Raw genomic sequence first — 27,216 nt, 5'->3', positions numbered from 1 at the left:
GGTACACACCATGTCACCAAACAGCACAGTGACTACCTGTAGCCCTATATATAGGCCCACTGACTGATTGCAAGATTGTAGACACCTGTAATGCTAATTAGTGGACACACCTTGATTTAACATGTCCCTTTGGTCACATTATTTTAAGGGGTACCATCATTTTTGTCCAGGCCTGTTTCATGAGTTTATTTTTTAAAGTAATTCTGTTGAAAAATCATGTCTTACGTTATTTTCTTCTTTCTTCTTTGTCTCTGTCTTTTATTAATCAATATTTATGTAAAGCTGCTTTGTGACAACAGTTGTAAAAAGCACTATACAGTGTGTGCAGAATTATTAGGCAAGTTGTATTTGAGAGGATTCTTTTTATTATTGAACAACTATGTTCTCAATCAACCCAAAAGACTCAAATATCAAAGCTTAATATTTTTTGGAGGTTGGAGTGTTTTTTTTTCAGATTTGGCTATCTTAGGAGGATATCTGTTTGTGCAGGTAACTATTACTGTGCAGAATTATTAGGCAACTTAATAAAAAACAAATATATATCCATCTCACTTGTTTATTTTCACCAGGTAAACCAATATAACATTTAGAAATAAACATTTCTGACATTCAAAAACAAATCAGTGACCAATATAGCCACCTTTCTTTATGATGAGCCTTCTATCCATAGATTCTGTCAGTTGCTTGATCTGTTTGCGATCAACATTGCGTGCAGCAGACACCACAGCCTCCCAGACACTGTTCATTGTTTTATCTTATGTTTCTTGTTCAAAGGTGGTCGTTTTTCAGCCTTCCTTACCTTGGCCATGTCCCCGAGTATCGCACACCTTGTGCTTTTTGATACTCCAGTAATGTTGCAGCTCTGAAATATGGCAAAACTGGTGGCAAATGGCATCTTGGCAGCTTCACGCTTGATTTTCCTCAATTCATGGGCAGTTATTTTGCGCTTTTTTTTCCCCACACGTTTCTTGCGACCCTGTTGGCTATTTGCCATGAAACGCTTGATTGTTCGGTGATCATGCTTCAAAAGTTTGGCAATTTCAAGACTGCTGCATCCCTCTGTAAGACATCTCAAAATTTTTGACTTTTCCGAGTCCGTCAAATCTCTCTTCTGACCCATTTTGCCAAAGGAAAGGAAGTTGCCTAATAATTAAGCACACCTAATATAGGGTGTTGATGTCATTAGACCACACCCCTTCTCATTACAGAGATGCACATCACCTGATTTACTTGATTGGTAGTTGGCTTTCAAGCCTATAGAGCTTGGAGTAGGACAACATGTATAAAAAGGATGATGTGATCAAAATACTCATTTGCCTAATAATTCTGCACGCAGTGTACAAATAAATCTGACTTGACTTGACTTGAAGCATGGTTCAAAATCAATGATTTTCATTTTTTTCATAGAATTTTTATTTATTATTACTTTTGTTTACTTTTGATTCAAGTTATTGAAGCCAAGATAGCTAGAGTTGTGAGCCAAAATTAACTAGTTGAGTGCTAACTGCATCATTCACAGCCACTGAAAAAATGGTTCAGCAGCTCCTGTTTGCTTTGTGACTGCTGGGAGATCCCAAGTCATTAATAGACCAGAGATAGTGTCCTCCTCCTAAGTAAGTTCTTCAGCCTCAAGCTAGCATTGAGAAGATTAACAACTCAGGGCAGCTTTTAGACCAGTAGATCAGTCTGACTAGATCAGACTTGGGCCTGCCGACTGACTAATGGACGTTGTTGATAGATTTACCTATTTCATAGTGCGACACCCACAAAATGAATATATAAATAGTTAAACCATTAATTAAATGATTTTGATTAAACAATTAATCAAATATTAACAAAGCACATGTAAGTAACAATTACATTTGTTACATCACTTTTTAGGCTTCTATTTCAAAATTAAATAATTTATTGAAACATATAATCCTCCTTTTAACCATTTATTTTGTAAATGTTTTTACACTCATAGACACAATTGTTTGTACACTTCTTTTAAAGCAACGAAAACCCACAGTGGTCACTGAAATGACTTGAAATTTTAAAAATAGTAATAATAAAAAAAATGAAACTGGCCTGCACAAAAATAATGGAACCCTTAACTTAATGTTATAGTACAACATTTAGAGGCAATCACTGCAATGCTTTGCTCTTAGCCATTCTTGGATGTTTTTAGCTGTGTTTTGTGTCATTATCCCCATGGACAGCCCATGACTGGGGCCAAGCTTTCTGGCACTGGGCAGCACATTTCACTCCACCCTGTGCCAGATGCTGCAACACAGCCCCAAAACATAACAGAGCTTCTTTAATGTTCCACGGTAGGTACAATGTTCCTTTTTTTGTATGCCTCATTTTTGCATTTGTGAACATGAGCTCATGTGGCTTTCCAAAAAGCTCCAAGTTTGTCTCATTTGTCTCAGCGTTGTGGCTTGTCAATATGCACTTTGGTAAATTCCAGCCTAGCTATTTTTTATCCTCCTTAAAAGTACTACCATCCCTGTCGCCCACATATTGGGAAATTGCTAAAAGGTAAGCTTGCTAGCCTGATATATAGTGAGACAGAGTGAATGAGTGACAGACATACGGAGAGAATGACACTGATATCACATTGATTGCATCCTAATGAGTCTGTTTTTATGCTCAACAGAACTATCAGTTCTGTGGGTAGTAGTAATTACATAACCTCTCTTTTTCTGTTTCTTTTTTTAGGATCAACAACACATTAGCTAAGCAGAAGGAATGTAGCAGTAAAATGATGAGTGAGAGAGAAGTCCTTTATGAATGGGGTGATTAAACTAAATTTATTAAAACTTCTGTTAATCAAATGTTTAACTTTTCATTTTGAAATGCTTAGAAATGTGATATACACTATATTGCCTATATAAAGCATATTCAAATAATTGAATTCAGATATAATAAATAATTGAATCCATTCAATGGCCACAGGTGTATAAAATCAAGCACCTAGGAATGCAGACTGCTTCTACAAACATTTGTGAAAGAATGGGTCGATCTCAGGAGCTCCAGAAGTGAATTCCAGCATCGTACCATGATAGGATGCCACCTGTGCAACAAGTCAGTTGTGAAATTTACAGTGAACGGTCAATAGTACTATATATCAAAGTGGAAGGGATCAACAGCAATTCAGACACAAAGTGGTAGGCCACGTAAAATGACTGAGGTCAGTGGATGCTGAGGCCCATTATGCACAGAGGTCGCCAACTTTCTGTAGAGTCAATTGCTACATACCTCCAAACTTCATGTGGTCTTCAGATTAGCTCAAGAACTGTGAGCCATGGCCAAGCAGCACCAAGCGCAATGCAAAGTGTTGGATACAGTGATGTTAAGCATGCCACCACTTGAGTCTAGAGCAAAACCTGATCCTAAACCTTGTGGGAAGCCTTCTCAGAAGAGTTGAAGCTGTTATAGCTGCAAAGGGTGGCCCAACATTATATTAAACCCTATGGATTAAGTCTGGGATGTTACTCAAGTTCATATGCGAGCAAAAACATTACAGTGGGCAGACACATGAGCGGGTCTTCCTAATTTAGTAGCAATACAACGCATTTGTTTTAAATTATGTACTTTTGTCTGTTTTTATTTCTCAATTAATCTTTTTTTATAACAAAGATAAATTAGTTATTGTAATTGGTCCTTATTTATGTCTTAGATCCTTCCCGTGTAAACAAGCTAGTTGCATATATGTTTCTCTTACAGTTCTAATGCATCATAGTAAAAAAGAGAAGAGGGTGTGGATTTTTCTGTTTAATCATGTGCATGGTGAGATAAAACCGGGTTAGTGAGAAGTGTACTGCAAGAGCTGGAAAGGACATTATCTCATAGAGCCAAGACAGTTCGGTGTGACAAGATCTCTGTTCTACATGAACTCTGCTGAGAGGGCAAGTACTTAACATCAGAGAGAAATGCCCTTTCAGAAGTAGATTGTAAAGGTGAAATGTGATCATTTTGGCTTTAATCCATTAAATTCTCTTTGGCCTCTACACAGTGACTGGTTGTTAGAATATAAGGATAAGATGACTGACCAGGAGACAGGATCTCCATTTATAATCTTCATCCTGGTCTTTTGCTTCTTCCTCATGGGTCTTTTGGGCTTTATCATCTGCCACATGCTTAAGAAGAAGGGATACCGTTGTCGTACAGGCGAACCTGAAGCTGAAGACTGTAAAAACAAATTTGGGACATACAATGATGGTGAGTGACGAGACTATTTTAAATACACTTTGCTCTTTGTTGCTGTATGTTACCTACTTCTTTTTTTCTTCTTAATTTATGTACCAGCGGAATATTTTATTGGTCCTAAAACAATAAGAAAGTTAGCACAGTTCAATTTATTTATTTTTTTTAAGTATAATTACGTTTTTGCTCAAGTTTTGTTCTCCTCATCAACATTAACGAAGTACCATTTTATTTAATTGATTTTGTGTTTTAGTTAATTAATTAATTAATTTATTTATTTATTTTTACAGATGAAGACAATGAAGACACTGTTGAGCAAATACTAAAATGTATCATTGAAAATGAAGGTAAATTTTTTGAGGACATGTCAAATGGCCGATAGACTGGTTAATACTGTGAATAGAAGTTTTCTCACTAAACTGTGAATATGATCATTTTTAACAATGGTTTCAAAGGTTTCATATTAGCATGATAAGATACTTGAACAGATTGCAGCACAAGCATTGCAAGTGATGAAATTTCTTTTATGCCAGTAGTGTAACAATATGGACTTGGTGGGATGAGCACTAGTCTTTATTTGGCAGAATGTAGCAGAAACTAACCAAAGAATAAGCAAAAGAAAAACATGCCTAAAATACAATGGGCCTTTAAATAATGAGATATATGGATAGACTAAGCTATACAAAAAGGTAAATTAAAAACTGGTAAAGAAAATACAATGCTAAGCTAAATGTTAAGCCAAAGCTAATAGTGAGCTAATACTAAGACTAGACTAGACTAGTAAACCCTGAATTAGAGTGAACCTGAATTAGAGTGATGGCAATAGCAAATTATGGAGACAAAGTACTAAACATGACTTAATTTATCCAGCTTTACTTTGTCCCAAACATTTTAGTGCCCTGAAATTAATGCAAATACCCATAAATGAAAGTCTGAAATGTGTACATTAATTACATCTTATTGGTTTGATTAAAAAACTGTTGAGCAGAAGGTCATATCACAGAGAAATGTGTCTCCCAAACATTGTGGAGGGCACTGTGCATGGATGTTGCCATGGATGTTGTCAGATCCTGCTCAAGGGTGAAACAAAGGAAGGCTGATAAACATGAGACAGGTCCACCAGCTGTTTGAGAACAGAAGACATGGTGGTATTAGTTGCTAGTCTTGTAGGTTGGGAGACTCTTGAAAGATACTTGAAAAAGCCCTCTTAAAAGCCTTTAACAGCTTCCCTGGCACAAACACTCTAATGACAATACTGGCTCACTCTAAAGGACTTAATGAATAAATTAATATGTTTGCCAGAGGTTCAATACACTTTAGGTCCCTTCATTTGGTTTACTTTGGTACATGCTACATCCAGACTACTCTTTCAAAATAACCAAGGTATAAATAAAAAGCGTCTGCTAACACGCATTCTAACAATGAATAGACATAATCTAATTTGGCTAAGCTAAACAAAAAGTTGGAGAACTGACAAAGAAAAGATTTTAATGCTACAAAACAACTGACCCACCCAGCACTGTGTTGTTAAAAAGACGCTGAAAAACATCCATGCTGTTTGTTGAAACTACATCCCATTTTGGTTGAAAGTGAAAGGTGAGAGGACGTGGTTGAAAGACGGTTTCAGCCAAAATGAGACATATTTTCAATGAACAGTATGGAATGTTTGTATACATCTTAAATAACATAGTGCTGAGTGGGAAGGCCCAGATAGAAGCACAAGCCAAGAGATAATGCTATGTTAAATGCTAATGACAATGTTGATACTAAGCTAGCGCCAGAGCTAATGCAAAATAGTACGAGTGCTTAGACTAGGCTTATGCTAATCTATTGCTAATGCACTAATACACTAAGATTACAGTCTACAATGGCATGCAAAGGTTTAAAGATGTAAGGATTTCTTTAAAATGCTAAGCAAGAATATTTTCTTTCTATCTTATACAATTGTAAAATAATAAAAATGAACAGAAGCCCAAAGCAAACATTTAGGCATCCTGTGTCGTGAACACTTGGGAACACCCTCTTTGGCATCGCTTTTTGTAGCCAGCTGAGAGTCTTTCAGTTCTTGTTTGGGGGGGATATAGTGATTTCACAGTGCTGTCCACTGGGATGTGTCTTGACCAGTATTTTGTTTGTTTTTGACCTTGATTGCAATGAAATGTTGTGTACAATGAATGTCTGTGTATAATAAGTAAATAAAAAGTAAATCAAACACTGTTGGACTTGAGAATGGTCCACCAACCAGAAATACCCAGTCAGTAGTGTCTCAAAATACCTGCTCTGTGGCAGTCCTGTGAGGTCCTGACAATTTGAAGAACATGATAAAATTCCTATATTGTTAGTGGAGCTGATAAAAAGGACAATGAGTACAGAAACACAGAGACAATATTAATGTTAAATTTGATCCAAGATTGCTGATCAGTGTAGATTTGCCGGTGTATACCAGCATACAAGCGGCAGTTCAAGGTGAGACCATCTTGGTCTCACCTTGACCCCCACAATTTCTCAAAACTGCCATGTCTTACCCCTTGTGTAGTCTTAACATTATGTATACTCCCTTTGTCTTAAGGGTAAAAAAAAAAGTACCCGAAACAGTCTATTTATCATGGTGACATAATGCTTTAATGGAAGTATTAACAAATGTTTTTCACTTTCTGTGATGTTAGGGCAACTCTAGCAAAAGTAATTTAATTTCAAGTTGAAAAAAGGTAATTTAGCAGGTCTTTTTTGTTTGTTTATTTTTCTGCTGTTATACATAGTGGCGTGCATAGTGGTGGTGCATTAAGATTAGCTAAATTTATTTGTTTATTACTTCTCAAAGCAAACAGATTATACAGTATTTTGACAGTTAAATAAGTTTATATTCTGGATACTTTTATCAAGCAAAATGCTAAATTATGATCATTATGAGAGACAAAAATAAAAGTTATATTTTTATTTTTTTTGTTGTCATTTCAGCCAATATGGAAGCTTTCAGTGAAATGTTGGGAAACCAAACTCCTTCTGCACATCATAACCTAAGGTAGTAAGTGTCTATAACAAACAACTAATGCATAATGTATGTATGCTAATGTATTTAACCAGCTCTGTTTGCAGTATTGGATAGCTTTCTGATGTACCTGTTGTTTTGTCTTATATTACCAGTTTCAAAAGTTCCTGTAAAACACCCATTTTATATGCTAAGGTTATGGCATCAAATAATATAAATAGATTAGTGAATTCTTCTCTTGTGGTGGTTTTCTTTTTAAGCACATGAGTTTCGTTCGCTTGTAAAGTTAATTTTACAATACAAGGTAAGGTTACTAAAGTTTATTTAGTGTCAGTACTGTTTATATTATTAGATTATTATTAAGAGTTTTGTGTGGCGCAGCAGATAAGGTCTGGGTGACTGCTGTTCTACACCAATAAGAGTCCTTAGGTAAGACTCCTAACACTGCATTGGCCCACTTCTGTAATGCGAGTTACCTTGTAAGTTGTTCTGGATAAGAGCATCAGCTGAATGCCAGAAATGTAAATGTAAATATTAATTGTTCCAAAATTGGACACAGAATAAGAGAGATGAGAAATCTTGTCTGTATTTGGCTTTAAACCACTATTAAAAACAATGCAAAATAACATTTCTTATTTTCTAGTATAGGTAAACCCATGCAGTGGGAAAAAAGTATTTAAAAATGATTTAATATCTATATTAATGTCATTGTCACCATTGTTACTCCTTACAATCTGCTTTTTACATCATATCATATACTAGTTTTAAACGTAAAACTAAATTTATGCTGTTTTCCGGATCAAATAACATTTGCATGTATCTGATGGGGAACATTTGCAGGGATCTGATGTAGACAGTTAGTGAGTATAAGTATCTTGGCATATGGCTAGATGAAACATGGTGCTTAAAAGCTAACTGAGACAAAAACACACCTTCCTGTGCCAAAACGAAATGTGTTTTTCAATACACACAAGAAAAAAGATTGTTGCAGCAACACTGTAATCTATTTTGGATTATAGTGATACAGACATGCATCAGAAACTACACTTAAACCTTTAGATTTTGTATATCAATCTGCTTTAAGATTTTAACTCGTACTGTGTACTATAGAAAAGGTTGATCTCTTACTGATCTCTTGCTGATCTTTTGCTGTACATTGGAAAACACACTAGTTCCAATGACTGGATCACCCTTCAGGTACCAAGAGTTTTGGATTTTAGGTAACATTTAACTTTAGTTCATTTCACTTTCTTTTACCATTTTCATAAAATTTTTCTGAATTATTATGTTTAGTTACTGCTCTTTAATGTTTTGTTTGCTATTTAACATTTTTTTTATGGTTTGCTTGAATTATAATTCAGTCTTACTGTTTTGTCTTGTACTATACAAGTTATATTATATCAGTCTATTTTTTATGTATCTCCTCTGCTAAATTGTAAATGAGAATAGAATTGAAAATGTAGGGAAAACAAAATCACACACATTTTCAGTAAAACAAAATTAAAAGTGAATTTTTCTTATGTAGATACTAACAGTAGTTAACAGTACTCAAGCATTATTCACTTGTAATACAAATCAATTAATTCTGGTAATTCAGCTATTTAAACTGATAATTGTAGGGGCTTACATTCCTTAAGTGAAAAATGAAAAAGAAAAATCTGAAAAGAGGAAGAAGAAGAAGAATATTAACTTATATTAACTTTTTACTTAAGCATGAATGCGAAGAGAAGAATTTTACTTGACTTATTTTACTTACTGTGAATCCAGCAACTGGTTCTTTAAAATTTAAAATGAGTTAAATACAACCTCAGATGATCACCAAGAAGATTCCACCAGGTTAATATTAAACAAAAATAAAGCCAAAATGAAAAAGCAGTATGTGATAATTAAGTACACCCTTACTGCTTCCGTAGGAAGGTAGCAGCCAGATGCTGCTAATCAAATGGCGTTAATTAATTGATCATCGGCAAAGAGAAGAGAAATCAGCAATCATTGCAGACGTAGACAATTGTTGTTGCCCATCAATCTGGCAAAGGGTGTAAGGCAATTTCCAAATAAGTCCATCATTTTACAGTGAGAGACTCCCAAGCGAAAAACATTCAAGGCAGTTGCCAGTCTTCCCAGATATGGACATCCCAGCAAATTCACCCCAAGGTGCAATGCTCAGAGAAATTACAAAAAAACAAAAACATAAAAACAAGACTCTACAGGTCTACAGGACATCTCAGAATATACAAGTCTCAGTTAGCATGTTAAATGATTATGACAAGACAATCAGAAAATTCTTATTTCTAAAAAGAACATGGTAGCATGGCTTGAGTTTGCAAAGTTGCATCTGAACAAAGCACAAGACTTCTGGAGCAATGTCCTTTGGACAGACTAGAAGCATCTAAATGAATGTGCCGCATTGACCAGAGCATCTGGCCAGCCTGAGCTTTAATCTGGTCAGCCACTCACATCTCAAAACACATCTTAACTAACTAAAAGCTTGTGGGAGCTGTTGAATCAGGATGAAGATCTAAAGTTCTGTGCAGTATGCTGTTAGCCCCTGTAATATGATAGCCAAGTCTGGTAAGCTGGCCACCTAGACTAAGAGCAGTGATTTGAAAGTTTGAATATGCAAAAGCGGTATCAGCTTACAAGGATTTACAGCTTACAGTTTGTTTGTTTTTTACAGCACATCTGTTGTTGGGGGATAAGAAATTTGAGGGATAAGAGTGAAAGTTCTAGAAATTAATAATACCAGATTATATCAATTAAACTGTTTTAAGCAACACCATGATTACCTGAGGAATTACTAACACACTTTACACATTCCTATCCACCTCTGGATAATACTTATTATAGAGAATGATAAATGGAAAGAAAATAATAAGGAGTAATGATGGTAATATTAGTAGCAAATGGTCCATGTAAACTTCAACATAGTTTATGGGCAGGTAGCAATAGCAGGAGGGTGGGCAGCTGGTTTGATGTGGGTAATAGGAGCCCAGCGGTCCGTCTTTCATCAGTCACGCCAGACAATTGGGCATTCATTAAGGTAAAAAAGAATAATTCATTCTTATTGGAATTAATGGAGTACAGAGAATGTAAAAATAATCAGAGTGTGGCTAACAGCAGATCTGACTATAACAGACATGTGAGAACCCAGAAACGCTGGCATCTGTCCGCTCCACCGCCCACAAGGTTCTATCCTGGGATGCTTCTTAGACCCAGTGCAGGTGGTGGGAGACAGGAGGATGACTGCCAAGCTGGCATCCATGCTGGAAAACAGCTCCCACCCCATGTATGAGACTCTGGCAGCACTGGGCAGCTCCTTTAGTGACAGGCTGCTTCACCCCAAGTGTGGGAAGGAGCGGTATCTGCTTCCAGCGGACTACATACACACGCACTTAAACAACCCCCCCCCCTCCCCACGTGCAATTAAGAGTCATTAGTAAGCGTTATAATTAAGAGTACTTATTTTAAGCTTTCTGAATTTTGGGAACTAGTAAGAAGCCAGCACCCTATGATATCAGTAATCATGATGGCTGATATGTTGAAATATCCTACTTTTAGTAAGTTAAAGTTTCCTGAGATTCCTTCAGGAACATTCGAACAGTAGTGCATTGCAATAGTCTAGCCTTGGGGTAACTGCATTTCTTAGCTTGGCAATGTTCCAAAGATGTGGAAAAGAAATGTTAGTTTTGTGTTGGTCAGATGATAGATCTGAATCAGTTATGATGCCAAGAGTTTCAGCTGCTTAACTAGGAGTTACCTGAGAAATCAGCCGGATTTTAACCTTACGTTTGATCATTTATTTCTTGCGCCTTTTGGGCCCAAATTGGGTCAAATGTTTTGTCACCAGTTAATAGTTTCATGTAACATTTAATGTAATAGGCATTAGTGTGTGGCAGCTATTACACTGTTGACAGAATCATTTATTAGTAATGACAATTATTACCTGTTTGATGGTCATTTTAAAAGCAAGATGAATGATGGATCTTTCTCTGTAGCTTTAATCTCAATTTTCTCTAAAGGTTTGCAGTTCACAGGTTTGGCCAGTAATTTCCAGAGGAGTCAGTTAAACACTCTTTACTGTCTGTCGAGTCTGGACATTAAAGAAACTTAAAAATATTAATATTAATTAAAATAACTTTTTAGTCATTTTGATTTTATGCTGACTTGCATCTGTAATTGCCACTCCAGGTCTAGAACACTAGAACATCTAGAACATCTGTGCAAAGCTGTGTAACTGGATTCATAATTGTATAAAATATATTGTAATATATAAAATAAAAATTTGTAAAATAAAATATGCAAATTTCGCATAATGATCCTTGTATTACAAGGGCATTCAGAGCGCTGTTTGGATCAATAAGTGCTTATTTTTCATTTAAAACCATGTACTAATACAGCATGGCATGAGAGGCATACTACAATTAGTGTATTTTAAAAATAGTTTGTCAGAAATATTACAATATTTGCTGAACTTTTAGCTTTGTTAGTTCATGTTCCCTACCCATCAGAATAATGGCACTGTAGAATTAGGTTGGTACAAGAAAACAGTAGATATGTCCAATGTTTTAAACTCTAGCCTAATGAGTTAATCTTAAATATTGACCCAGTTGCAGTGTCAAGAGTGAATTATTGCTAAAAATTGTTTTGTATTTTTACGGTTGCAGCCAGAGATTTACATACACATTATGTATTGAGTGATTATTATAATCCAACAGAAAATTAAGCCTTGTAAGATCTAAAACGTGCCTTGACCATGGCATGTTAAAAGGCATTTTGGAGCTTTCAGGACCTCTGAATTAATAGTCTGTGGGTGTATGTAGCCTATATTTTTGACCCTGTGTGTATGATGATATGCCTGCAGTGATTTCAGTAGAACTTGTAACATTTTTTAAAAGACTGTTGTGGTAGAGCAATATTACAGGATTTTACACAAATATGACTTGGGTTATGTAGCATTACACAATTCTTGCAAGAAGTTATATGTGGCTTCTCCAAAGTTACACAGTGCTGTACCAGTTTTCTGTCCCAGCGCGACAATGACTGAGATGCCACCGTTCCTATTACAACTCAGCTCCAGTTAAAATGATTTTAAACATTACATGACATAATTTTGCTTTTACATCTGTTCTTATTTAATCTCATTGTCAATACAAAAGTCCTCCATTTTATTTAAATAAAGAGTTGAAAGTATTATCATATTTAAATGGTTGTATATTGCAATATTTCAGTTATTTAGGTTGTCATTGTATTTGAATGTGGAAAGTGATTTAGTAAAGGAAGGTGAAGCATTTTGGTCTAAATTAGTAAAATAAGTTTACATGAACCCTGGAATAGAGCATATTAGGAATGGATACATCAATGGCATCACGTTCTTTTTTCTTTTCTTTTCTTTTTTTTGTATAGATTACTACGCAAGGAGAGTTTGTGGGGCATTCTGCCTCATCATCATACAATCCATGTGGGAAGTGTTCAAAACTTTTGTTCTCACTGTGGACAAGGTCACTTTAAGAAAACACAATGCAGAAACCACATGGGTAGGAGCAAGGACAGACCTGGAGAGCAGACTGTATTCTCTGTAGGCAGGTGCGATACAAAACCTAAAATCAAATGTACATGTGTCATGGCAAATAAGATTTTGATTACTCATATCCCAATATGAGTAACACAAAATATCACTGATATTTGGTTGTAATTCTGATTAAAGTAATACATAATTAAATGTAATTAAATGTGTACTGCACAATATTTTTTTTCTTAAAATTGTATAAATGTCTTACATTTATAGGTTTTGTGTTACCCACATGGAGAAGAAGAGTCTTCCAGACTCTACAAATTTGACCATTTCTGAATTAAGAGACCTGTCAGATCACATGGAACCCCTGGATTGCAAAACAGGATTTAAGGATAGCCCATTACCAATTAAAGAGGGTTACAATATCCGTAATATGTTTAAAGGCACTGAAGTAACTAATGCCATTGTACCACATCTTTCCAAACAGAAAAAAAGTGACAGTGTTCTAGGTTTTGGTAGGGGCAGTGATGCAGTGGTGACAAAGGAGAATCAGAGTACAGCTGAGAAGGACAACCAGCATGAGACCTCGGGCTATTTGTTCCCTACTGCTTCAGAGGATTGTTTAGGCTTAGATCAGGGTCCTAAAAATGATTTACAGTAATTTTAAATATTCTGCAAAAATGTATTTCTGTTGTAATGTTCAAATTTGTCAATTGAAAGTACAAGAAAGTTACTATATATGTGATACATACTATGTTAAACATTGATTTGTGAAAAATTAAAGGATTGCTTACCTAAGTCTTTTTTTTATCAACTGAATTTTGCAGGGAAAGCCCTCATTATACCAATGTATACGCTTTCACATCTGTTCTCATGCAGCACCCATTTAAAGGCATTGGTCTCTTTCCCACTGCAGTTAGACCTGTTAGGTCACGTATAGTTTCTTTTGCCATATGCGGTGTTGCTCAATTAAAACCAGGGAGAGCACAGCATCTCATAATAATTGAGTGACAGTTTAATTCTTTAGTTTTAAAGAATTTTACTGTGCTAATGCCACAGCAGCCAACTAGCATAAAAAAGTTTTGCACTTTATTGCACTAAAGTGTACTTGTCGCCACATATGATACACTAGTATTTTCATCCCATACCAGCAAGATCTTACAAATCTGAAGTTTTGATACATTTATATACAGATCTTAAAAACATCTACATCTCCATTTGGAATTTTTTTCTTGCGTCTATGCAGGCAATGTATTCTCAGAGATACAACATTTAAAGGCTGGTTAACAAAATTCTGAACATGAAATTTATTATTTGTCAATATCATCACATTTGATCATCCCTGAAAAAGTATTTCCATAAAAACATTCCCTCAAAACCAGAATATTAAATAATGACCCAGCACAAAATCTAATCTTCAGATTCAAACAACAAATTAATCTCACACCTTCATTGCATGTTGCTTTCCCCTTCCCCTCCATGCCCCTCTCACTTTTGTTTTATTGAAATGTATACTTTGACATATGGTTACCTGATATTCTTATTTTCTAATAGCTCAATTATAAATGCTCAATAAATAAATAAATTAAGGGAAAAGAAAACATTTTAATAGTTAAAAACTATATATGAACTTGTAATTGTACAGTTGTGCTGTAAATTTTCAGTAAATCCTTTAAGAAATACTTGAGTAACTTTGAGGAGCCTGTTTTTTTCTGAAGAACTGGGCCACAAATGCATCATCGTTAAATTGGCAGAGAATAACAATTGTACGCTCCATTAGCTACAGCTAACTAAACACTGTAATAACACTGTAATACAAATAATATGCCTGGCCATGTCCCCTATTTATACAGAGTGTGAATGCACAAAAATGTGCCTGGAATGCAGATATCCCACCTCATTTCAGGGAGGTAGCGCCACCATACCTTCCCTCCACAAACCCTGCTTATATATAATTTTGCAGTAAGACTGAAATTGTTCAACATGAGTACAAATGTTGTGCCAATTAAAGTCAAATAAGCTATTGTGAGGCTGAAAAAAAAGAAAAACATTAGAGACACCACGTCAAACTTTGGGATTAACCAAATACTGTGGAAAACTGTGGAATATCATTAAGAAGATCACGCTGGTAAGATCATTAAACTCAAAGGGACTGATAGGCCAAGGAAGAATATAGGCTGATGGCAGATAAAACCTTTTCGATCTGGTGGATGTGTATTTGTCATAGACACTACCTGCAAAATACTTCAAAAACAGAAATACAAAAGTTACATTGCAAAATTCAAACCACCAAAAGGCAAAGACAATGGTCAGATTACAGTGTGCAAGAAGTACTTCATAGAGCCTACAGATGTCTGGAAAAGGGTCTTGTGGACAGATGAAACCAAGATTAACCTGCATCAGACTATTAGCAAGAGCAAGTAAGTGTGGAGACAACAAGAAACTGCCCACAATCCAAAGCACCTCATGGCGGTGCTATGTCATGGCTTTGGAATGTATGGCTGCTACAGGTACTGGTGTATTTGTCTTCATTGATGATGAAAGAGCTAAAGGTAGTAGCAAAATGAATACTGAGGTGTATAGTCATGACCAAATGTTTTGAGACTGACACAAAGTTTGCTGCTTCAATTCTTATGGCAATTTACATTAACTGTAAAACAATTCATTGCAAAGTCATTCCTTGCCATGAAAATTAACTTAATCACAAAAATTCCACACTGCATTCCAGTCACTGCATTTCCACTGCATTCTCATTAGCTCAGGAGGAAGCGTTAACGAGGACAAGGCAGCTGATATCACTCTGTCAAGATGATTAAAAGGGCAGACTGGTTGTGTGGTGGTATTGGAAGTTTTCTTTTGTTAATCATGGTTACCTCCGAAGAAACGTGCAGTCATTATCGCATTGCATAAAAAGGGAATTTACAGGCAAAGACATTGCTGCTTGTAACATCTAAATGAACACCTAAATCAGTAATTTATTAATTCATCAATAACATCCAGGAAAGAGGTTTAATTGCAATGAAGAAAGCCTCAGAGTGCCCAAGAAAGACATGTGAAAGGCTTCTGGAGGATGGCTTCGTGTCAAGAAGGGCAGCAAAGAAGCCACTTCTGTCCAAGAAAAACATCAGGGACAAACTGACAATCTATTTGCAACTCTATAAAGTATAGGAATTGGATTGCAAAAGACTGGAGTAGTCATTTTCTCTGATGAAGCCCCCTTAAGACTTCTGGGACATCTGGAAAAAGTTTTGCGGAGAAGAAAAGGTGAGCGCTATTATGAGTCCTGTGTTATGCCAACAGTGATTCACCCTGAGACCCATTCATGTGTGGGGTTGCTTCTCATTAAAGAGACATGGGAAGGGAATATGGCCACAAAACAAGCAAGACAGCTGAAGATGGCTGCATTTTTATTTAGGCTTGGTAAGCATATTCAGCACCTGATGATGTCTATAAATTGCAGAGTTCGAGCAGTCATTGCATGCAAGAGATATGCAACAAAGTACCTATTATTCTTAAGTCCCAAAAAATGTAAGCAATTGTGATTTTGTTGGTAGCAGGGAGAGTGAGTATGAGGCCTCTGGAGTCTAAGGCCTTTCAGACACATCTGAGGTAGTTTTGTTTACATATTCTTAGAAATTTCACCTAAATTTCATATGCTTATACTGTATTTAGCACAAACTCAGCAACACTGTAAGAGCATTACAAATGTCATTACTCTCATTTTTGTTTAAATCTACTCAAAACATAGACTTATTTTTAAAGGATAAGAGGAAATACAAACATCTATGAAGTTTGTAAACATGAGTGTTGGCTATATATACATAGGTGTTTATAGGTTTCTGAAATTTCATATGGTTTAATTCCTTGTGTTACAACTCTGAAGTTACACATTTTTTAAGCATGAGGCTTACACAGTAAATAATTATGAGTTAGGTGAGAACACGGGAGAGTTCCCCTCCCCACTGTCAAAGGTAATGGCCCATTAGTCTGTACCCCCATACTTGTAAGTTTGGAAGAAAAGAGAGATAACAGAATGCTTTTTTTACAGTTTTTTAAAATGATGTGTTCAACGCCAAACTATGAATAAAGTATTGCTAAATAAAAAGTGCCATACATAATCTTACCCTTTGTCAATCAGTGACATAACAGAATAATAAGAGAGGCGCAACCTGTGGAAAAGCTGTTCATTCCAGTGTAAACAGTACTGTTTACACTGTACTGTGTCATAACAGAGCTGGCAGGGTTGAAGAATGCACTTCAGCTTCAGATTTAGTGGTATTTTGATCCTCAACACCTGTTGTATGTCAGCCCAGCGGCGCCGCGCCCCCCCCCCCCCCAAGGGGCGGTTTCGGGCCGCGGTCCACAGGCTCCTTGGGACTTTTCAGTCGATGTTGGGTTGATTTCAATGTTCATGTACTTTCTGTTCCTCCCGTTGGTTTTCTCACTAAGGACTTTTATGTTGACAGCGGTCGAAGTAAGACGTCTAAGTCTCCTGTAGCGTCAGGTTTTTTTTTTAATTCAGAAGAAAGGGGAGGGGTTGAGGCCGTGTATAGATTATTATTATTATTATTATAGATTACGCGATAACCAGGCGCTTCCCCTATCCCATGCCGTTGGTCCCGTCCGCCCTCGAACAGTTGCGGGAGGCCCGGGTGTTTAGCAAGTTAGACTTGCGCAGCGCATACAATCTCGTGCGGATCAGGGAGGGGGACGAGTGGAAGACGGCGTTCATGACCACCAGGGGGCATTACCAATACCGGGTCATGCCGTATGGCCTAGCCAACGCCCCCTCCGTCTTCCAGTCGTTTATCAATGACGTCCGGAGGGACTACCTCGGACGATTCGTGGTGTACTCCCCTGACCTGATCACCCATGTGCGTCACGTCCGCCTGGTCCTGGCAAGACTCAGGTCCCACCTGCTGTTCGTTAAATTAGAAAAGTGTGTGTTCCACGTGCCGGGGATACCTTTTCTGGGTTACATCATCAGCGAGCGGGGGTTCTTATGGATCAGGCAAAGGTTCAGGCGGTTCTGGATTGGCTGTCACCAGGCTCGGTCAAGCAAGTACAGAGCTTTCTAGGCTTTCGCAAACTTCTACAGGAGGTTCATTAGAGACTTCAGTAGTTTGGCAGCGCCCATCACGTCATTACTTAAGGGAGCCCCGCGGCGCATCACATGGACGCAGGCCGCAGAGGACTCGTTTCAAGCACTTAAGCGTGCTTTCACATCGCCCCCATTGTTGCGCCACCCCGATCCCCGCAGACCGTTCGTGGTGGAGGTGGATGCCTCCAGTACAGGGGTGGGGGCCGTCCTGTCACAAAGACAGGAGGGAAGCGACCGCTTGCACCCCATCGCGTTTTACTCTAAGAAGCTCACAGGAGCAGAGCGGAACTACGGGGTAGGGGATCGGGAGCTCCTGGCAGTCAAGATGGCGCTGTCAGAGTGGCGCCATTGGTTGGAGGGCGCTGACCACCCAATCCTGGTACTTACCGACCATAAGAACCCCGAGTATCTCCGGCAAGCTAAGTGTCTGAACCCCAGGCAAGCCAAGTGGTCCCTGTTTTTCACCAGGTTCCGGTTTCACATCACGTACAGGCCAGGCTCCCGTAACACCAAGGCGGACGCCCTCTCCCGCATCCACCAAACGGCGGACGAGGGAGAGGTCGACCCGGTACCCGTATTACCACCTTCTGTTTCAGTCGCGGCGATACAATGGGACCTCGATACAGAGATAGCCGAGGCGCTTTCCAACACCGTCGTTCCCGCAGTGTGCCCCCCGGACAAGGTCTATGTACCGAGCGCGTTCCGGGAAAGGCTCATTGGTTGGGCCCACGCCTCTCCAACGGCCGGCCACCCAGGTAAGCCTTTCACCTACTGGCAGCCAAGTACTGGTGGGAAGGAATGCGGGCAGACATTCACCGTATAATCATTTCATGTAACACCTGCGCCCTGTGCAAAACCCCCAAGACGCTCCCTTCGGGGAAGCTCATGCCTCTGCCCGTCCCTGACCGCCTGTGGTCTCACCTGGCGGTGGACTTTGTCACGGATCTGCCCGGAATTTCGGAATCCCGGAGGACATAGTATCAGACCGAGGGGCCCAGTTCACATCCCGGGTATGGGGGGTGTTTTGCGAGCACCTGGGGGTGAGCGCAAGTCTTTCCTCAGGATACCACCCACAGACCAATGGCCAGTGCAAGCGCACTAACCAGGAGCTGGGAAGGTTTCTGCGGATCTACTGTCACGACTACCCCAGTGACTGGTCGTGGTATCTGGTTTGGGCCGAGATGGCCCAGAACTCGCTGAGGTGCGTGACCACTGGCCTCACCCCCTATCAGTGTATGTTAGGCTACCAACCCCCGTTGGCCCCTTGGACTGCTGCAGAGACCCGAGTACCAGCAGTCGATGCATGGATGCGCCGCAGCGAAGCTGTCTGGGCCAAGACCCATCAGCACATCCAGACCTTCCTGCGGCGCTATAAGACACAGGTCGATCGGAAGCGTGGGGAGACCCCGTCATACGCGCCTGGAGATCGCGTATGGGTCTCCACACGGGACATTCGGACTGGTCTTCCGTCTCAGAAATTGGCAGCTAAGTACATGGATCCATTCGAGGTTGTCAAGCACATCAACGAGGTTTCTGTCTCACGTATACATCCTGTGTTTCATGTGTCGCAGCTCAAGCCTGTGGTGCCTGGGCCCCTGGACGAGGCCACCCCGGCGGACACGCTGCCGGAGCCTGTAGAAGTGGAAGGGACGCTCCTGGGAACCGGCTAGTAACGTCCTGGACCCGGCGTTGGTCCAGGAGTTCTCCAGACGGCAGGTGCCGCAGCCCGTCTCATCGGACCGAGTGGGCCCGCTTCTCAGGCATCTGGCCGGCGACCGGGGCGTCCCCGTCGGGGGACCCAACCGGCCGCTTCGGGGGGGGGGGGTACTGTCAGCCACAGCGGCGCCGCGCCCCCCCCCCCCAGGGGCGGTTTCGGGCCGCGGTCCACAGGCTCCTTGGGACTTTTCAGTCGATGTTGGGTTGATTTCAGTGTTCATGTACTGTCTGTTCCTCCCGTTGGTTTTCTCACTAAGGACTTTTATGTTGACAGCGGTCGAAGTAAGACGCCATGTTTTCTGTTTAGTTCTGATTCGTTTCACCTGAGAGCTGGAGTACAAAGGGAGCAAACGCAGATGCCTCGTCGCCGAGAATTACTCTTGCGATGCCAAGCTGTAAGGTTGGCTTCACGTTCATGAGACTTCTAGGAGAGTCTACAGGTTTCGGTAGTGGATGCTCTATCGGAGCGGTTTCACGTTCAGAAGGAGATTGCTGTCTGGGTCACCGGTTGGTCGCCACTGGGTTTTGGCGTCCGGTTCCCTGGCACTCTAGTCAAGTAAGTTTATTAGCGCCTGACGAGCGCGGTTTTGGGGTGTGGTTTTGTTTTGCTAGTTTCATTGGTTTCTTTGAGTTCTAGCCTTCCTCCCTTTGTTTGATTTGCCCATTCTCGCTTTGCTCCCGGGCTACGTTCCAGCCTTAGGTAGTCTTCCCAGGTTTAGCCCCAATTCTGTTGTCACCTGTTTGTTTTCTGTTTCCGGTTTTTGGACCCTGTACTTTGCTGCCTCGTTTGTTTGTGTTTGTTTGTTTGGTTTCATCATTAAAGACCATATTCTTGCATTGCTCTGTCCCTGCAAGTGTTCCCTTGTCTCGCCTAGCCAGCATGACATTGTATTACAGCCTACATTAATTAGCCCAATTGTTCTAATAAGGGCAAGCATAACCTGACTTCGGTGCTCCAGTGATTATCATCGCAATATTCAGACATAATATCACTACATATAAACATAGTTGGCTTAGCAACTGACTGTTATAGGGCTACTGTGATTGGATGCAGAGAAATGCTGCACTGTGATTGGTTTAGTATATATCCTTGGAAAAGGAGCCTATGGGAGCAGTTACTGCAGTGTTGATGAATGGTGAGGCAGTGCAATGATGCTAAGCATGTATGTACAAAGGTTGAGTTAATAAAAAAGCTTGTTAACAACAACTCGTCATCCTGTCTTGAAGGTGTGACACAAATGTAGGTACCCCAATGTAATAATTTGGTTGTAATCAGATGTATTTCAGTTATTTAGCAATGACACATTGCTTTAGAGCTTCATAAAGCAGAGGAGTGCTCAAAGGCAGTATAACTTTAGAGCTTTCAAACTCCTGCAAGCTGCCCTCTGCACAACTAAGGCAGCTGTGTTTGTGCCTCTGTGAAAAGAGATGTCTAGAGACATTTTTACCTCAGCCTCACAAACTGCAGAGCTGAAACCACACTCCGATACTGCTCAACATTCTCTGCTCTCAGTAAACTGCTACTGCTCAACATTCTTTGCTCTCCATAAATCCATTTAGAACTTCTCTTTACCGTCGTATAGTTAATGGCCGCCCACTCATCCGGCCCGACCTGTTGGAAGATAGCTGGGGTCCCCTTTACCTGCATCAGACCAGCTGCCCCCAGACTCCTCTACCACCGGTGTCAGACCAGCTGCCCACCCTCCTGCCACTGCTACCTGTCTAATGACTATATTAAAATTTACATGGACTCTTATCTATCTGCCACTATTATTATTGCCACCATTAACTATCATTACTCTCATTACTTTGACCACCATTACTATAATTATATTAAGTTATACTGTATTTACTGGCTGCTCTCTCAAGAGTATGGAAGCATGTCATGAACAGTTAGCTCCAAGGTGTCAGTACATCACACATGCACGTCACACTACACATTCTTACATGTACTCTGTTTCACAACTTTCACCTCAAAGTACCACTTTCCAAGCCAATTTCATTTCTTCCCTTTTTTAGCTTGCTTTTCCATTTTTCACAAATTTACCTGAGCAGTAGAACAGTCCTAATCGGTGGTTCTGTGACCTTTATCAATAATTTGTAAATAGTTCTGACCAGAGGAGTATGGTTCCCCCTTTTCTGTAAAGCTGCTTTGTGACAATGCCAGTTGTAAAAAAAACAAAACAAAAAAAACAACAAAAACAAAACACACATTGCACATTCCTAGCACATGAACTAATCTGTTCATTATGAAAGTAAATCAAACACATTAACTTACTCACCATAACTATCCTCCATTGGAACAAGTCAAAGATATAACGAAAACGTTCAGTGGCAAGTCGTTTTACATTAATATGTGCAACCAGACTTACATTACAGATATCTGCAATTATTTTATGACTAAACATACTTTTCAATTAAGATGTCTTTAATTATATGTGGACTAGATGAAATTGCAGTTTGAGCCAGCTCTCAAGATTCTTAAGAATAATAAATTCATATATCGAAACAAATAATATATAAAGTACATTAGAGATATGTCATTTTTAGTTCAAATTACTCATAATTCCAGTTGAAGATATTCAGATAAAAAAGGCTATTTTAAATATAGAAACTATAGGATTAGGTATCTGAAACTATCTGAAGATTTTACTGCAGATTAAAGTGTAGATATATTGAATGCAAGTAACAATTAGACAAAACTAAGTTAGGGATATCCAGATATGTATTTCTGCCTAGTCGAAAGTCCTATGGTATCTCAAAATTAAGATTTTTAATTAAAATTAAGGATTATTGTTAATTAATTTGTTTGTTTGTGTCATGACTGGCTAGGTCGTGACTAGGCGGGATGAACACTCGCAGGGATGGTACGATGCAAGAGTATATATTGAACACAAAAGGGCGTATAACAAACGGACTTGAGGCTGGTGGAATACGTAGAGCTAGGCTATGGTGGGTAGAAACAATGAGGAGGGATAACAAAAACCTACAGCACTAGATTCCCTACGCGAGATGGCTACCGTGAATACCTCAGTTTGAACGTATCTACAAGTTTAAGTTTAATTCTTGGCAAGGGGTATCTAGCGCTAGCCACTTAAATACCACAGCCTCAGGTGTAATGTGTTAACACAAACAAAGAACCTAAATTAAACACACATGACTATAACTGAAACTAGGACGGCGCTCGTCAGGCGCTAGGGGGCGCAGGAATATTTTAGAGTCTGCTTTCAGCGTGGCTGCGGAGAACATGTATGAGGAGACAGAGACTGCTTATCTTTTGTTAACTGTATTTAATAAATTTAATTCAGATCATTTGGAGCACGGTGGAGGAGAATAATCCAGGCTGAACCAGCAGACAGTGTCCAGCGAGTTTCTCTGAGCAATTGTATACATTGCAGAATGTGACTGTGTACCTAGATTGTAAAAAAAAATGGCAGGTTACACACAGATACACAAAATGTCATGTATTTGTAACGACTGGAAGTATGGTGTTAGGTGGGTGCTCTCGTGGAGAGGTGAATACTTAGCTCCATTAAGAGACACACAGGGAACACGTCGTGCAGGGGTTTCAGAGACGGTTTTAATGAGCAATGAGAGCACCTCCACTTCACTCGTCACAACTTCCCAGACAACACCAGCTGGAGAACCCAGGCTACAACCCAGCACAGTTCACCATACGCACACACTCTCCCGCGCTTTCCTCCAAACTCTCCATGCACATGCGCACTGTACCCCACCTTAAAGTGACCGTTACATATTCCCTCCCAAACAAAAAAAAAGGCTGACCCCAGCCGTCTACAAACAAGCTGTAAAGGATCAACAATGTGTCGTACCACACATGGTAATTGCAGGGAATAGTACATATCACAGACAAGCATACAGAAACAAAAATACAAACAAAAAAAACCCCTTTTTTTTCTTTAAACCTGGAAAACCATGCCTTAGTACGTTTAGCAGTCAAGCTAAAATAAAAAAATATATAAAACTTGTACCACATGGTTCCATTTACCATTCAGACATTTCGAAAACTTACCTTTTTTTCTTTTTAACATTGTTAAACTTTTAACTTAAACATGTGATTGCAAAACCTGCACACAGTATGATCTGAAAACAAGACAATCAGAAAACAAAAACAATATGTTCAGTGTGGTCAAATAAAGAAGTTAGTCACGATTTAAACGGTCTGTGTGGTAGCTGTTAGTCCATCTACTTACAGTCCAGCCGGCTGTAACTCTCGGATGATGTCGTGGTCTCAGGTCATAGGAATGGGTCACGGAAATGTCACCAGATACAGCCAAATGACTGGCCACACCAGTAGCGGTAGTGCTTATCAAACAGTCAGTGTCCGTTTTGTCTGTTTTCGAGAGTCTCTCCCTTAAGTAATAGCTATGAGCAGCTGGTCCGTCAGTATCATCTACAAACATACGAGCTAGGGGCTCTGACAGTTCAACCAAATCAGCACTAGCGGGAATTGGGTCTTCCAACAGCGGGGCCTCCTCCTCTATAGCCTTATCAAGGACTTGAGGCTCTGGTTCTACAAAGGAGCTATGACTCAAACTGTCATCACCTGCCCTACCAGAGGAATTCTCCAAACTAACAAAAGAATCTGGATTAGGGTGAGTAGTGGTCTGAGTGTCACTTATGGGCAGAGTGTGAAATGGCTGAAGGTTGACTACATGCACAACGCCCATGTCTGAACCATCTTCTTTAACCAAATGGTAGTTGACCTCTGAAAGCTTCTGAGCAATGCGATAAGGCCCACTATACACAGGAGCCAGTTTAGCGGTTAGATTGGCCACTGCATCAGAGCGTGGATGACTTTTCAGACGAACTAAATCTCCTGTCTGGTAAGTGACCGAACGGCGTTTTTGATCATAGTAGTGCTTCTGCCGCCTATGACTCATTTGTAGTGCTGCCCGAGCATGGTCATGGACTTTTCCAATAGACTTCTCAAGTGTCTGAGGTTGACTTGACAAAGGGTCGTTTAACCCCTCTGTAGTCGGTTGGGTCAATAAGTCAATTGGAGTAGACAATTCTCTCCCATATAACATTTTAGCAGGGCTAAATCCTGTGCTCTCCTGGGTGGCCGTTCGGAGGGCAAAACAAATTTGTGGGAGGTATTTGTCCCACGTGTTGTGTTTGTCGCCAACATACGCTCTAATTGCCGTCTTAAGCGTACGGTTCACCCTCTCTGTAGCGTTGGTTTGGGGGTGGTAGGCAGTAGTGAGCCGGTGTTCCGTCCCCAACGCTTCCACCACACGGTTAAAGAATTCACTTATGAAAGGTGTTCCGCGATCTGAAACCAGGTACCTAGGGGCACCGTGTCTGGCAAAGACTTCACTTTGAAATTTGCTTGCTGCCACCTGTGCTGTCGCCTCTTTGACAGCAGCCACCTCCACCCACTTACTGAAGTAGTCAACGAAGACTAGAATGTACGCATTTCCTGCCTGTGTACGAGGTAATGGACCCACAAAGTCTACTCCCGCAACTTCCCAGGGCTCATTTGCGTGAACAGGGACGAGCATTCCCGCTGGCTTTCTCTGAGAAGGCTTAGTGAGTTGACACACTGGACATGTGAACACGTACAATTTCACTTCTTTCCTCATTTTTGGCCAAAAGAAGCGCTGTCTTAATCTGGCTAGGGTCTTTGTAAACCCCAAGTGACCAGCTGTTGGGTGATCATGGTAATACTTTAAGAGCAATCCTCTAAGGGACTCTGGGACATACAGTTTAAGGCCACTCAATGGGTGCAAGCTACAGCTCGATCCCATGTCTTGGTAGTATACAAGCCCATCATGAACAGCAAACTTGTCTAGCCACTCATCCTCTGAGGAAGTACCTTGTGAGTTTTCCACCTTTTCCCGAATGTCTGTTACAACTGGGTCTTCCCTTTGAAGTTTCCGGAGCTGGTCCTTATCGGTCAGCTCCACCAATGTCTGGGAGCGCAAATCAAGGCCCGCTACTACGGCATACCCAGGCAGTAGATCAGTAGGTTCCTGGTCCACCTGCTGCGGATTTCTGGACAAGGCATCAGGAACTCTGTTTTGATAACCAGGTTTATGGACGAACCGAATGTCAAAGTCTTGCAGGCGAAGACACCATCTGGCCAAGCGCCCTGAAGGAGATGGACGGGACATGAGCCATTTCAGGCTACTGTGGTCGGTGTAAACGGTTATTGGAAGACCTTCAATGTATGGCCTAAAATACTCGAGAGCCCAAATAACACCCAAACACTCCTTTTCTGTTGTGGAGTAGGGCTTCTCAGACTTATGAAGTGTTCGACTAGCATAGGCTATGACAACCTCTCTTCCAGATTTGTCACGCTGCATGAGCACTGCACCCAACCCTATGTCGCAAGCATCCGTATGAAGACAAAACGGACGATCAAAATCAGGGAAGCTGAGGATTGGTGCGGAAGTGAGGCAGCTTCTCAAATAATCCATTGCCTGCTGACAGTCTGCGTTCCACACAAACGGGGTGTCGTGCCGGGTCAGGGCAAACAGAGGTTCGGCATGCCGGGCATAGTTGTTCACAAACCTCCGGTAGTAACTGGTAAGACCCAGAAACTGTCTGACTTGCCTCACGTCTGACGGCACAGGAAAGGCCAACAGAGCGCTAATCTTATCTGTATCAGGAAGGATACCTTTGTGCGTGACTCTGTAACCCAGGAATTTGAGATCATCACGACAAAATTGACATTTTCCCAATTTTAGGGACAAACCTGCCTGCTCAAGTCTCAAGAACACTTCTCGCAAGTCAGTGAGATGTTGTTCGAAGCTTGGAGAAACAATCACAATATCGTCCAAGTAAACGGCACAGCTTTTGTAGATAAGGCCGGCCAAGATGGTGTTCATAACCCTCTGGAATGTAGCGGGGGCATTACAAAGGCCAAAGGGCAGGACCCTGAACTGGAAAAGACCACAGTGGGATGTAAACGCAGTTTTCGGTCTAGAGCTCTCCTCCACCCCAACTTGCCAGTATCCCCGAGCTAAATCAATAGTGGAGATAAATTTTCCCCGAGCCAGGAAATCGAGAGACTCATCTACTCTTGGCAATGGATACTTGTCCTTCACAGTTACATTGTTTAGACCTCTATAATCTACACAAAATCTGGCCTCTCCTGATGGTTTAGGTACAATGACCACCGGTGCGGCCCAGGGTCCCAAGGCTGGTTCAATAATGCCCTCCTCAAGCATGGACTGAATTTGTTCTTCGATGAGCCTCTTCTTGAGAGGAGAAGTGCGGTATGGGGGAAGGTGGATTGGTCTATTATCCCCCGTCTCAATACGGTGCTCCGCAACTCTGGTATGACCAAGGCGATTGGTAAACAACTCACTGAAGTCTCACAAAAGATTCTGCAGCTTCTCTTTTTTGCCCAAGACTCAATGAGGACTCGCCTACTTTAACCAGAAGCGCATCAGTCTCAACCTGTGAGCAAGCAAGGTCTGGTCCATCCAGCGCACAAAGGGTGTTATCACTTGAAGGGTCATCAACTAGGTCCAACATACCCGATGTATCTTGGACTCCCAGAGTCACGGTCCTGCTTGGGACATGTATTGAGACCGACGCCCGAATCATGAAATCCATCCCAAGTATAACAGGTGAAGACATACTGTTCAAAATGACAAACCGATGAAAGAAACGTTGGCCCTGAAACCAAAGAGGAAGCCACGCAATCCCAACTGGAACACAGTAGGCTGCATCGGC

General features: G+C 40.4%; 1 protein-coding gene and 1 long non-coding RNA gene across 2 annotated transcripts in view; one reads left to right on the top strand and one right to left on the bottom strand.

The window, feature by feature from the left end:
• LOC140541343 (uncharacterized) overlaps positions 1–27,216 on the bottom strand; it is a 70,863-nt gene that overhangs the window by 24,447 nt on the left and 19,200 nt on the right. The window contains exon 3 of the long non-coding RNA XR_011977915.1: positions 4,038–4,174. This is a non-coding gene — a long non-coding RNA (uncharacterized lncRNA). The remainder of the gene's footprint in view (positions 1–4,037; positions 4,175–27,216) is intronic.
• On the top strand, positions 3,710–13,480 carry rell2 (RELT like 2). Its single transcript, XM_072663928.1, has 5 exons — positions 3,710–4,206; positions 4,482–4,538; positions 7,150–7,213; positions 12,584–12,763; positions 12,966–13,480. The coding sequence occupies exons 1-5, from the start codon at positions 4,029–4,031 to the stop codon at positions 13,351–13,353; spliced, it is 867 nt and encodes a 288-aa protein (XP_072520029.1). The 5' UTR covers positions 3,710–4,028; the 3' UTR covers positions 13,354–13,480.

The sequence above is a fragment of the Salminus brasiliensis genome, chromosome 19 (assembly GCF_030463535.1).
Source record: "Salminus brasiliensis chromosome 19, fSalBra1.hap2, whole genome shotgun sequence".
NCBI classification, from domain to species: Eukaryota; Metazoa; Chordata; class Actinopteri; order Characiformes; family Bryconidae; genus Salminus; species Salminus brasiliensis.
Note: the sequence above shows the minus strand (reverse complement) of the source record. Positions and strands in the feature narration are given on the sequence as shown.

Excerpts from the sequence above, each read along its gene's own strand:
- rell2 (XM_072663928.1), top strand. The coding sequence starts at position 4,029 with ATGACTGACCAGGAGACAGGATCTCCATTTATAATCTTCATCCTGGTC. Across the intron at positions 4,207-4,481 it reads ATTTGGGACATACAATGATG|ATGAAGACAATGAAGACACT; the intron begins GTGAGTGACGAG and ends TTATTTTTACAG. Across the intron at positions 7,214-12,583 it reads TCTGCACATCATAACCTAAG|ATTACTACGCAAGGAGAGTT; the intron begins GTAGTAAGTGTC and ends TTTTTTGTATAG.